Source organism: Archocentrus centrarchus, chromosome 10 (assembly GCF_007364275.1).
Source record: "Archocentrus centrarchus isolate MPI-CPG fArcCen1 chromosome 10, fArcCen1, whole genome shotgun sequence".
Taxonomy (NCBI): domain Eukaryota; kingdom Metazoa; phylum Chordata; class Actinopteri; order Cichliformes; family Cichlidae; genus Archocentrus; species Archocentrus centrarchus.
The window spans coordinates 29,328,661-29,341,804 of record NC_044355.1 but is presented as its reverse complement, the minus strand read 5'-3'; the positions used below and the strand labels follow the sequence as shown (position 1 = coordinate 29,341,804).

General features: G+C 44.8%; 1 protein-coding gene across 1 annotated transcript; it reads left to right on the top strand.

The window, feature by feature from the left end:
• The first annotated feature begins 6,125 nt into the window (after nucleotides 1-6,125).
• LOC115786544 (uncharacterized) lies at nucleotides 6,126-12,788 on the top strand. The gene is made up of 7 exons (XM_030738734.1): nucleotides 6,126-6,411; nucleotides 6,763-6,936; nucleotides 7,642-7,758; nucleotides 8,155-9,836; nucleotides 12,268-12,319; nucleotides 12,464-12,573; nucleotides 12,726-12,788. The coding sequence occupies exons 1-7, from the start codon at nucleotides 6,126-6,128 to the stop codon at nucleotides 12,786-12,788; spliced, it is 2,484 nt and encodes an 827-aa protein (XP_030594594.1).
• The last annotated feature ends 356 nt before the right edge of the window (nucleotides 12,789-13,144 follow it).

The following is a 13,144-nucleotide window of genomic DNA, read 5'->3' as shown; positions in this document are numbered from 1 at the left end:
ACACACACACAGACAGATATGAGTGCAGGCCTGTGTGAACCTTTTTTTTTTTTTTTTAACATAATCACAGACTTAGTTGACCTCTGGTCAGCAGGACTTTGTAACATGGAATAAGACCACAGTAACTGAACGCAACCTTAGCGCACTTAGATTCTGGTTTTGTTCAATTTAGTTAAATGCAATTTATTTATACAGTGCCAATTCACACAGTCACTTTATATTATAAGTTCATGACCCTAAATATTAGAAAGAAACCCCAACAATCACACAGCCCCTTATAAGCAAGTATTTGGTGACAGTGGGAAGCAAAAACTCCCTTTAAATAGGAAAAATCCTCTGGCAGAATGAGGCTGAGGGCGGGGCAGCCATCCACTGCAACCAGTTGGGGATTGCAGGAGGGAGGGAGGGAGACTGGGTCTCTCAGCCATAGTTTGCCTTTTGTCCAGAGTTTAATAATTGCTAATGGTAGTAGTGAAATTAGTAGTAGTAGTAGTAGAAATTGCACTTCATACCCAACAGGTATGCTGGGGGGGTGAAAGAAAAAGAACAAGGAGGGGGGGAAGAGGAAGCTGATGGAGAGGATGGCTAGGGGAGAGCTCTAGGCAGAGAGGAGAGGTCAACGTGAAGGAGATGATTGAAGGCGGAGGACGGCGAGGCTAGTGTTGTCCAGGTGGGACTGAAGAAGCAGTCTAGACACTCCAGCAAAACTTGAAGCGCTTTTTTTTCTTGAGGCAGCGTTCCTGCAGATCTTTGTGCTGCAATATGATGTTGTGCAGCTGATCAATAGTTTCTGCATTCTGCTCCTTCAGTGCTCTGCACCTTTCCTCAAGATCTTCTATTGTTTCCTGCTTCTCAGCATTTTTTTCTTCCGCTTCTCTATATTTCTCCTCCTGCACTTTCTTTGCCTCTTGAAATTCCTCATTTCTCCTCTGCACTTCATTTAGTGTACACTGCAGGTCTTCATGTGCTTTTAACTGCTGTTGCATCTCCTCATGCATTTCACTGTTTTTGAGCAGTGCACAGTCACAGAGATTTTCCACTTCTGCTTGTTTTGTCAGAATTTCTTGGATCGTGCTCTGCATCCCTGCACAGATTTTCTCCAGATCTTCCTTTTCTTTCTCTACTTTGTCACTTCTGACCTTGAGTTGATCGTAAAATACTTGCAGGTCAGTATTTTTCCTCTCAACATCCTGGAGAATATGCATTGCTTCCTGGTGTTCCTTCTGCTTCAGCAGGTCTCCATTTCTTTGCAGAGCTTCGTCAAGCTTTGCTTGTAAGACTTCATTTTTTTCCTGAACGTCTTCAAGCTTGCGTTGCATGTGCTTGTTCATTGCTTCCATGTCCTGTAGCTTGTTTTGGACCTCTCTCTTCTCTTCCAATAGTTCACTGTTTTTTTCCAATTGGGCATGAAGCATATCTTCATTCTTTCTTTCAGCATCAAGGAGCCTGCTCTGCATCACTGCATATGACACCTCCATTTGATGGAGCTTCAGCTCCTGTTCGTCCTTCTCTTCAAGGACTTCGGCAAGTCTTTGCCGGGCTTGATCCAGCATCATCTCCTGCTTTTCATGTTTTTTCTCCAATGCCTGGAGCTTGAAGCACACATCGCTGTATTCAGCTTTTTGTTGTTGCTTCTCTCTCATCAAGCCCATAATGCGCTCCCGGGCTTGATTAAACATTATTTCCCAATAATCGCTTGCAATTTGCAGGTTTGGCTGGTCCTGCATATTGGGAACTTCTCGGTCTTCTGTGTTGACAAGAAGTCCACTGCGGATTTTTCCAGAACTGACGGATTCAGCCTCAATTGGCTGATCTCCCCAGTCAACAGATCTTGGGAGCTGAAACATGTCGCAGTCTTGATTCTCTCACTCAGTAAAGTTTCCAAACGTTTGTTAAATGTTTGGCAGACGATGCCGAATGATTGAATGCTGCGACGATGAAAGCTGCCAACAAACCGACTTCTTGACTGAAAATGTTCACTTGAAGTTTCTCTTTGCTACTTAAAGCTTCAGATCAAAGGCTTTAGCTATTTTTCATTATGATGTAACAGTTTCAAAGAAAGTCAACATTCCATGTACAAATGAGGTGGTCACATGGCAAAGTCAACATTCCATATGCAAATGAGGCGGTCACATGACATTTTTAAGGGGGGGGGGGGGGCTTTGTGTAAGTTTCATGTTTTTTTTTCACCCTTTCAGACTTTAGAATGGGTTGTATTGGACGGAATCTTGGGGTTAGAGTGAGAGCTCCATCTGTCAGAGTGGGGGAATTCCAATTATTCATCTGAAAATTTTCTTTTTAAACTGCCGCTGTGTCCACAGTTTTAACTCTACAGCCTCCATTTTACCCTCAAAATGTAGTGCTGCTCCTCTTCTTTCAAAGAATGTGTCTCTCCACCCTGACAGATGTAAACATTTTGAACTGTGTGGGTCCAAGTAGAGGGAGTACCTTCCCACTCCTCCATACAGATCAATTGTAATTTTCGGGAGGAGATTTTGTCAACACCAGGACAGAACTCCTTTTTTAAACTGCTCCCATGGCCACATTTTTGACCTCAGGGATATAAAAATCACACTGATGTGTAGTTGTTCGACAGGTGTGCTGAGGTAAACTCAACAGGGATTTGCCTGTGGTGGCTGTATGTCAGCCTGTACGTTGAGCTCTGAAACCAAACTGATTTTCTGATGATTTATTGAAAGTAAAGAATTAACCTTTGCAAAGGGATCAATACAGCATGAACAGCCTCCGCACCAGCATTGACCAAAGCACAGAATAACACCCATTCCTTTATACTATTGTGTTGACACAATGTTGTTCTGCTAGCCATGGGGAGTTCAGGTTCCCACCACCATGTAGCACCTGCATGATAACAAGTGCGTCATGGCCTTGGACACAGCTTACAGTCAAGTTGTTTTCTCATCTTCACACACTTGGTCTTTGTGCTAGAAAATTACAGTTACATACCAAAGAAGTACACAGAGGTTATTTGAGTTGAAAAACAAATTTTCCATTACACAGTCAAGCTGACAGCTTTGGAGGCTGTTTTCAGTTGGTGGATTTAAATGTAGAGGAGCAGTCTGATTGGCAGATTACACTTTAAACTGATTGGTGGATTTCTCTAAAGCATGCACGTGGTTCAAAGCTGGACTGTTGGTCTCAGTTGATGAAGGTCAGGCACCTCACTTAGGGACACACACACACACACACATACAGAAACTTACAGAGTGTTGGCAATTTAGCAACTTTGTCACTAGATTTAGTGACTTTTCAAATTTCATATTCTACCATTAAACAATACGGGACCATATTTAAATATGTAATGTTTTTTCTGACCTTTTTTCTCTCCAAAGATGTTACTCCTGTCTCCTTCATGTGATGATGCCACATACCAACTTCTAGTCACAGCCAATAGCTGTTTTCTTCTAATCAGACATTAATGTTGAATAAAACTATCTAGTTATGAAGATCAACTTTAATTTCAGCCTAACAGATTTGCTCAGGAATAAATGAAACACGGACATAAACCAACATCAGCTGTTAGAGATCATCTGAGTGAGTTATATCTGTGTGTTACACACGTCACAAGGGGGCGCTGAATGGCGTGCTCAAGGCTGCTTTACTCTGTTTAATACAACACAGCACAGTACAGCGTTAGCGCTCTTCATCTACTAACTATACAACTGAGCTCACTTGACCTCTTAGCGCGGCGGTTTTCAAAGTGTGAGGCGCGCCTCCCCTAGGGGGCGCCAGAGCACTTTAGGGGAGGTGCGGTGTGAGGGAAAAAATAAACCGGGAAAAGAAGCTATCTGCTTGCTGTCTACTGATGTGAGAGAAAGAATGGACAAATAAGATGTGAAAACACTGTTGGTATCTCAAACATTAAACTCAGAATCTCAGATGTAACGTTTGTTTGAGAAAACGGTTGAAAAATGAGTTTGGGGTTGTTCTTATCATTAGAAAAATGAAAAAGGGCGTATTTGCCATACAAAAGCCCTGATAAAATAATTAAAATGGGAGGAAATGTTTTAAAATGTTCATGCGTTAAATTTCATTCAGATAAAGTGTCATTTTAAAAGATAAGATGGTTCTAAAATAAAAGCAATTAGAAGGTGTTTTGTAGTGGCATTTGTTTGTGTGTGGGTTGATTATTGGGGGGGGCGCAGCAGGCATTGTGCTCCTTGGAGGGGGGCTCACCCTTTCATACTTTGAAAACCCCTGTCTTAGCGCTATGGTTGCCATCTGGTGGCGTGGCATATGTACTGCACCCCAATTTGGCAGGTGGAATAATTACTATTTTTTCGGTGTCACAACCCATAAGAACATTAAAACAGAAAAGTGAACATAACTTCAGCCTCAATAAAATGAAAAATTATAGGGGGATGTACTTTCTCAACATTCAATATGTCCTGGGTGCCACACCCTCCCCTGCTTAATAAAGAAAAAAAAAATGACTAATCAATTTTTTTTTTTCGCTACTAATACCCAAAACAGTATCCCTTGAGTAGCTATAGCGGTTTCCCACCCTCTGTGAGTAGTGTTACACTCTATTTAGTTGTCATCTGTTTTTCACTGCTCATTCCTCATGTGTGGAATAACCACAATATTTCCCAAGCTAAATAAACAAGTTCACCTCACAGTGCATTCTTAAACCGCTGTAACCAGACACATCATCGGCTCACATTGTCACGTTGTCTGTTACCACAACCAAATATTTCTTTCAGTTAGACACTTTTATCTGTATTATTCTACTCTTGATCTTTTCAGCATGTCTGTTCTGCATAACAGTCTTGTTTATCTCAGTTTTTTTTTTTTTTTTTAACTTGTTGACTCAAATTATGCAGTCTTTCAGCCTTTAGCAGACTGTCTGTGTGGTGTTGGTTGTCCACGGTCTCCATAGTCTCTGGGAGCATGCAGGTGGGACACTCACCTTGGCACAGGCTATACCTGCCTCTCTGGTGGTTGGCTGTCCTAGCTGGTCATAGGTGAAGACCCGAGGCCGCCGGCGCTCTCTCTGTGGGTATGAGTGGGATCGGAGTGTATGCTGCTCCTCTGTGTCTGAGTCTCTGTCTCTCTGGTGGAGCTGTTCTCCATCAGAAGGATGCTCACCGCACTGCTCCTGGTCTTGTTCGTGCTGTCCATATTCCACCATATTCTGCTCTACAGGTTGATTGACTACTGCTTGAGATTCCTCCAGCTGTGGCTCATGGGTCTCAATCTCTGGAGTGTGATGAGGTCTGCTATCCTCACAGATATGGAGAAACGGAGACTCCCACAATAGGGCACCTTCTTCCTCACTGTCTGTTTCTGTATCCTCTTGTAATGACTGTTGTTTCTTCTTGTACCTTGTTGCTGTCTTTCTCTTCTGCTTGTTTGATGGTTTATTTATTCTTTCTAGAGGCATGCTATCACAGGGAAGAAGCAGGTTCCTGTGGACTGTGCGGCTCTTCCCTCCCTGTTCTGGCTTAATTTCATAAACTGGGTTGTCTGGACTCTTCTGGCTGACAACTACATACACCGCATCCTCCCAGTATGAACGGAGTTTTCCAGGTCCTCCTCTCTCCTTGAAATTGCGTAGCAACACTCTGTTGCCTGGATACAGCTGGACCCCGTGTACCTTTCGGTCATAGTAGTACTTGCCCCTTGACGACTCCTTCTGTGCCGCTGCTGCTGCTATGGCATAGGCTTCTTTCATTTGAGACTGCCATTTTTGCACATGTTGCAACTTTGTTTGGTTGGCCTTTGAAGGACAGTAAGGCAATATTCCCATATAATACCGACTATAGTCAACTGAGGATTTCATGTTATATTTGATTTATTTACATGAGTGAACAGTTACTAGTTAAAGGATTTGTTAATGTATGTTCCTAATTTAACGCTGCAGTTTGAACTTAGTTTGAGCGGAAGTTATAACTACATTTCCCAAGATGCATTTCATGTCCCAGAATGCACTGTGTTTGTTGTTGTTGAGTGATGGAGATGTACCGATGTGACCGTTGGTTTTCTGCTGAGTAAAGGTGATCATTTTGTACACGGATCTACTCCATTTTTTTTGCTGGCTAGACAGATTGGATACAACATTTTTTGGTGCCGAAACCCGGGATATCTAGTCAGCAAGGATAAGGAAAATGGAACTGGATCGATTGATAAGGAAACGCCGAGCGATCCGTGGAGCCACAACGAGGCTACTGCAAACTATGGACACGGAGCTAAATCGGGACCCCGCTGATGTTGGACGCTTACGTGAGTTACTGGCGAACCTGTCCACTAAAGAGGAAACATTACGGGAGTTAGACCAAGGAATTGAGGACGCGATAGCGACGGACGATTTGGAAGCAGAAATCGCGAGCACCGAGGATTATAAGGAAAGAGTCATCACGCTGAGGACACGTGCACAGCGAGCGGCGCAAGCTGGTGAGGGCGTAAGTAGCCCAAGGAGGGGCGCGCTGCAGCGACCCCCACTCACACAGAACTCAGTTAAATTACCCAAACTGACAATACCGAGGTTTAATGGGGATGTGAGTTTATGGAGAGACTTTTGGAACCAGTTTGAGACAGCTATTCATAATAATGATGCTTTAAGCAAAACTGAAACGTTTAGCTACTTGAAATCATACCTCACAGATGTCGCAGCTAAGACAGTAGCAGGGCTGATGTTAACAGACAGCAACTATGATCATGCACTGCAAATCCTGCGTGACAGATATGGAAGAAAGGACATTGTAGTGAATGCACACATGACCAAACTCCTGAATCTTGCCCCAGTGAAGAAGGCGTCAGATGTGGTTGCATTAAGACAGCTCTATGATGAATGTGAGATCCAAATACGAAGCCTGGAGTCACTGGGAGTTGTGTCAGAGACTTATGGCAGTTTGCTTTGCCCCATCCTGCTGCAGTTGATACCAGAGGAGATCACACTTCAGTACAGCAGGCAACGAGGTATGAGCGATGAATGGAAGGGCTCAGAGGTAATGGAATTCCTTCAGAACGAGATCATCAGCAGAGAAAGAACCATGCAACTGACCAGAGGGAATAAAGAAAGGGATAACCAGAGCCTCCTAAGGCCATTCAAAAGGCCTGACACAAATTATGAGCTGAAGGAGAAAAAACAGAGACTGTCATCAGCAGCTGCTTTGCACACTGCTAGCCAAAGAACACCGAGCTGTGTATTTTGTGACAGTGCAGAGCACAAACCTGAACATTGCCCCGCGCACAATATAACAGAGCGGCGTGATATCCTCAAAAGGACAGGGAGATGCTATGTATGCCTGAGACCGAAGCACATAGCAAAAAACTGCAGGATGAAGGACATGTTCTGTGAACAATGTGGAAAAAGACATCACAGTGCTGTATGTGAAAAAAATGGAGAGCCTGCACCTGTCACCCGCGATCAAGTGGAGAATGTTGTCTCCTCCTTCGCTACTCATTCCCCAAAGGTGAGACCAAGGGGTCAGAGCACAGTGTTGTTACAGACTGTCAAAGCATATGCAGAGGGACCGGGAGGACGGACAGTAGTGCGCTGCCTACTAGATGGTGGAAGTCAGAGGAGCTTTGTGGGTGAAACGGTGTCAAGGACACTGAAGCTAGCAGTAATAAGGCAAGAAATGTTCTCTCGTCATACATTTGGCTCTCCTGCTCCTGTAGCAGCTAAACGCAACACTGTGAAGCTGGTTCTGGAAAATATGCAGGACAGTGGACAGAAAATAGAAATTGAAGCGATAGAAACTCCACAAATCTGTACTGCAGTTATGAAGGTTCCAGGTGAGCCGATTCAGCGAGAACTGGAAAGAAGAGGTCTGCAGTTTGCAGATGCGCCAGCAGATGGTGCTAATGACTCCGAATTGTCAGTGCTAATCGGAGCAGACTTTTACTGGAGCACGGTATCAGGCCGTGTAGAGAGGCTCACAGACAAACTTGTTGCCCTTGAGAGCGTGTTTGGATGGTCTGTGCAGGGTCCAGTGACAATGTCAAGTGTCACTGAAGCAGCATGTATGCATGTACGCATTGAGGAAGAGGCACTGATTTCGAGCCAGCTTAAGGCCCTTTGGGAGGTAGATTCTCTTGGAATAATAAAACATGAACCAAGTGATCCAGATGAAGACAATGCACTCCAGATGTTTGGAAAAACAACTCAATTCAAGGATGGGTGATATGAAGTGGAACTGCCATGGCGGCACGAGAACCCAGAACTTCCAGACAACTACCAAATTGCCAAGAAAAGATTTGAAGGGCTGAAACGCAAGTTGCGGGCAGATGTAATCTTCTACAAGAGATACAGCGAGGTGATAGAGGATTACCTGCAACAGGGCATAGTTGAAGAAGTTACTGATGATGAGTGTTTATCACCCACAGTTAAATATTACTTGCCTCATCATGCAGTGCTCCGCGAAGACAAGATGACAACTAAGCTGAGAGTGGTGTTTGATGCCTCATCACATGAAGACGGCTGTCCGTCCCTGAACAATTGCCTGCTAACAGGTCCAAACCTGAACCCAGACCTGCTTGGCATATTGGTCAGATTCAGACTGCATAAAATTGCATTCATGGCGGACATCAAGAAGGCATTCTTGCAAATTTCTCTTGCTCAGAAAGACAGAGACGCAGTGAGATTTCTGTGGCTCACTGCTTCACCAAGAGAAGAGGCTGACGAAAGGCTGCGCGTGTTGAGAATGACCAGAGTGGTGTTTGGGGTGTCCTCAAGCCCAATCCTGTTGGCAGCTGTGGTGAGAAGGCACCTTCAGCAATACAAAGAACACCCTCACCCTGTACAGCTAATCACAGAGTCACTGTATGTGGATGACTTTGTGGCCAGCGTCCGTGACATAGAAGAGGCTTTGTCTGTGACAACTGAAGCCAAGAAAATCATGGCTGCTGCTGGAATGGACCTGTGCAAGTGGATGACAAACTCTCCAGCACTTAAGGAGAGGTGGAGGAAGACAGTCATAGGGCCCATTGAAGAGCCAGATGCCCACGGAACAGTGCTGAAGGTATTGGGCTTAGTGTGGAGAACACAGACAGATGACTTTGTCTTTGACCTAAGACCTCTGTTGGAGAAGCTGACAATAAGCGGCACAAAGAGAAATGTTTTGCAACACGCTGCTAGTATCTTTGACCCTCTGGGTTTCCTAACACCATTTACCATTAGGGTTAAATGCCTGCTACAAGAAATGTGGGAGAGAGGGCTGAGCTGGGACGAGAAGCTGCCACCTGATCTGAATGGACAATGGCGCAACTGGCGCTCTGAACTCCCCCTGATACACCAGATCGCTATACCACGCTGGTATGGAGAAAGGAATGAGCAGAGTGACAAAACATTAACACTTCATGTGTTTTGTGATGCCAGTGAAAGAGCATACAGTGCTGTGGCCTACCTACAGTGGGAGGGAGAGGACAGAAAGATGGCTAGTCTGGTTGCATCAAAATCCAGAGTAGCACCACTAAAGAAACTGTCCTTGCCACATCTCGAGCTAATGGGAGCACTGATAGGAGCAAGGCTCGGAAGAAACTTGATAAATCTGCTGAAGATGGAACTCTGTCAGCTTCACCTGTGGACAGACTCCATGATTGTGCTACACTGGATTCGCAGCTCAGCACACAAGTGGAAACAGTTTGTTGCCAACAGGGTGGTAGAAATCCAGTCCCTCACTGATCCAGCTGCGTGGTCTCATTGTAAAGGTAAAGAAAATCCAGCCGATTTACCCACACGTGGCCTGTCAGTGACGAGCCTGAGTCAGAGTCAGCTATGGTGGAGGGGCCCTGCCTTTCTGACCTCCTCTGAATCTGAGGCAGACTGCGCCGATCAATCAGTAAACGATAACTCCGCTGAGGAAGAATTGGAAGTAAGCGAACAAGTCACAGTACATCTCAGCACTGAAAACAACAAGGCAGTAGAGGCGGTGTTAGATCTTCAAAGATACAGTAAACTGAAGACTGTACTTAGAGTAACAGCCTGGTTAAAGAGATTTACAGACAACACATGTTTAGCAACCAAGAGAAAGGGAGAGCTGACCGCTGAGGAGTTATTTCAAGCAGAAAAATACTGGATCAAGTTGACACAACACCAAGACTTCAGTCAAGAGCTGAATCTCATGAAGGATGGGAAGTCAACAAACAAGGATTCAAAGATCAGAGAATTAAGGCCCTTTTTTGATGAAGATGGATTGATGTGTGTTGAAGGCAGGCTACAACAGTCAGACTTAAGCTTCCGGCAACAACACCCATGGATTTTGCCTGCAAAGAACAAATATTGTGAGTTGTTAGTTCAACAGAACCATGAGACCCTGATGCATGCAGGTGTGCGAGACACACTAGTGCAACTGAGAGAAAGATACTGGATAATAAAGGGGAGACAGCTTGTGAAGAGTGTTCTATCTAGATGCACCGTGTGCAGAAGATTCAAGGCGAAACCTGTGCAGCAGGTTACTGCTCCATTGCCTCGTGATAGAATCACAGAATCTCCCCCATTTGAAGTCACAGGTGTGGATTTCGCTGGGCCACTATATGTCAAGGTCAGTGGTGCACTCAGTAAAGCGTATATTGCATTGTTCACCTGCGCTGTGACCAGAGCTGTCCATCTGGAGCTTGTATCCAGTCAATCTACAGAGCATTTCCTGTTGGCTCTGAAAAGATTCGTAGCTAGAAGAGGACTGTGCAAAGTTATTTACTCAGATAACGCAAGGACCTTTAAGCGAGTCGACCAAGAATTAAAGGATCTGTGGAAAAACCTAAAAAACCCTCAGCTTCTAGAATACTTCTCAGGGAGGGGCATAAGCTGGAAATTTATTGCAGAACGAGCCGCTTGGTGGGGTGGTTTCTGGGAAAGGCTTGTCCGGTCTGTTAAAACCTGCCTGAGAAAGGTGTTGGGGCGAGCATCCCTAAGCTTTGAAGAAATGACCACCATTCTGACAGAGGTGGAAGCCACTTTAAATTCCAGACCACTTACCTTTGTCAGCAATAATCTGGATGAGCCGCAGCCATTGACACCCGCTCACTTCCTTGTAGGGAAAAGGCTCACTTCTCTGCCATCAAAACAGCTTTCTGCTGTCAGCGGAACAGCACTGAATAGACAGGAGATGACCAGGAGATGGCGCTATCAGCAACGACTGATGACAAGTTTCTGGAGTAGCTGGCGTAAGGACTATTTATTGGACCTGAAGTCAGCCCATCACAGTAAAACCTTACAGCCTACTTTGCTTAAGGTGGGTGACGTTGTCCTCATGGGAGATGAGAATATGCCACGACAGACCTGGAAGCTAGGAAGGGTTCATGAACTGTTTCCAGGGCGTGACGGGAAGGTGAGGTCCTGTGTGGTCCGCACATCATCGGGAACCTTCCTGAGAAGACCTGTTCAACTGCTATATCCTTTAGAGACTGAGTGATGAACTATTGTTCATCGGGGGGGGGAGGATGTTGCAACTTTGTTTGGTTGGCCTTTGAAGGACAGTAAGGCAATATTCCCATATAATACCGACTATAGTCAACTGAGGATTTCATGTTATATTTGATTTATTTACATGAGTGAACAGTTACTAGTTAAAGGATTTGTTAATGTATGTTCCTAATTTAACGCTGCAGTTTGAACTTAGTTTGAGCGGAAGTTATAACTACATTTCCCAAGATGCATTTCATGTCCCAGAATGCACTGTGTTTGTTGTTGTTGAGTGATGGAGATGTACCGATGTGACCGTTGGTTTTCTGCTGAGTAAAGGTGATCATTTTGTACACGGATCTACTCCATTTTTTTTGCTGGCTAGACAGATTGGATACAACATACTCTTCATAACTTACATGGTGGTTCTCACTCGGTAAGTTAAACATTATGTCGATTGGGAGTCTGGGGGTGCGGCCAAACAACAAATAATATGGTGAGAACCCCGTGGCTTCGCTCCGAGTGCAATTGTAGGCATGCACTACCTTTGCAAGTGATTGTTTCCAGTCTGCCTTTTCATTGTTGGTGAGAGTCCTGAGCATGGAGAGGAGGGTTCTGTTAAAGCGCTCCACTTGTCCGTTCCCCTGTGGGTGGTATGGTGTCGTGTGGGAGCCACGTAGCCCGCAGACCTTCTGGAGCTGGGAAAACAACTGGTTTTCAAATTCACGTCCCATGTCATGATGGATTCTCTGTGGGAAGCCAAAGTTCAGGGCAAAGTCACCAAACACTTTATCCACCACCATTTTTGCTGACTTGTTTGTTGTGGCATATGCTTTTGCAAAGCGGGTAAAATGATCCATCACTACCAGGATGTATTCGTATCCATGTTTGCATGTCTCTAGGTGAAGAAAGTCTATGGATACCAACTCAAAAGGGTAAGTGGTAGTGATAGAGGTCAGTGGGGCTTTATGGGCTCTGTTGGGACGTTTTCTCTTAAGGCATTCACAGGCATGCATCACAAAGTGTTCAATGTCATGTTGCATTCTGGGCCAATAAAATCTGTCCCTTATTAATCCCAGTGTTCTTTCTGTGCCCAAGTGTCCCATTTCTTTATGAAGTTCCCTAAATACCATATCATGGCGTTCTTTAGGAAGGAGGAGCTGGTCTTTGCCGTTCACTCGCCTATAGAGGACCCCATCATCGTTCACGTAAAGTCTGTTCCACTGTCTCAGCAGAATTTTCACATTGGGTGGCTCTTTTTTAAATGCTTGGCCTTTGGGCAGATACTCACTAACTTTGTAATGTAGTGCAGGCCCAATCACAGCATCACATTCTTGACTCGCCCTGATTTCCTCTGGAGACAGAGTCTTACCAGCTGGGGATGACATATTGTCCTGCACTAAATGAATGCCATTCTGACTGAGAATGTAGCTCTCAGGACCTTTCTGTAACAAAACACTGTCTGCAGCGGCCTTTATCACATCTTGTTTCACCTCAACTGTGCACTGTGTCATGTATTGGCTGATGTCAAGCGGTAACCTGGACAGGCCATCAGCATCAGCATTCTTCTTGCCTGGCCTCTATCTGATTGTGAAGTTAAAGTTAGCCAGTTCACCAACGCAGCAATGTCCAGTGGCATTTAATTTTGCTGTTGTGAGGACGTAAGTCAAGGGGTTGTTGTCTGTGTACACAACAAAATGTGGGGCATAATAAAGATAGTCTCGGAAGCGCTCACATATTGCCCATTTCATGCCTAGGAATTCCAGTTTTCCAGAATGC

What these genes read in the sequence shown, in the direction of transcription:
- LOC115786544 (XM_030738734.1), top strand. Translation starts at nt 6,126, where the DNA reads ATGGAACTGGATCGATTGATAAGGAAACGCCGAGCGATCCGTGGAGCC. An exon ending in ACAGCGAGCGGCGCAAGCTG is followed by an intron (nt 6,412 to 6,762) that starts GTGAGGGCGTAA and finishes ATCTTGCCCCAG; the next exon opens with TGAAGAAGGCGTCAGATGTG. An exon ending in TCAGTACAGCAGGCAACGAG is followed by an intron (nt 6,937 to 7,641) that starts GTATGAGCGATG and finishes CTGCTCCTGTAG; the next exon opens with CAGCTAAACGCAACACTGTG.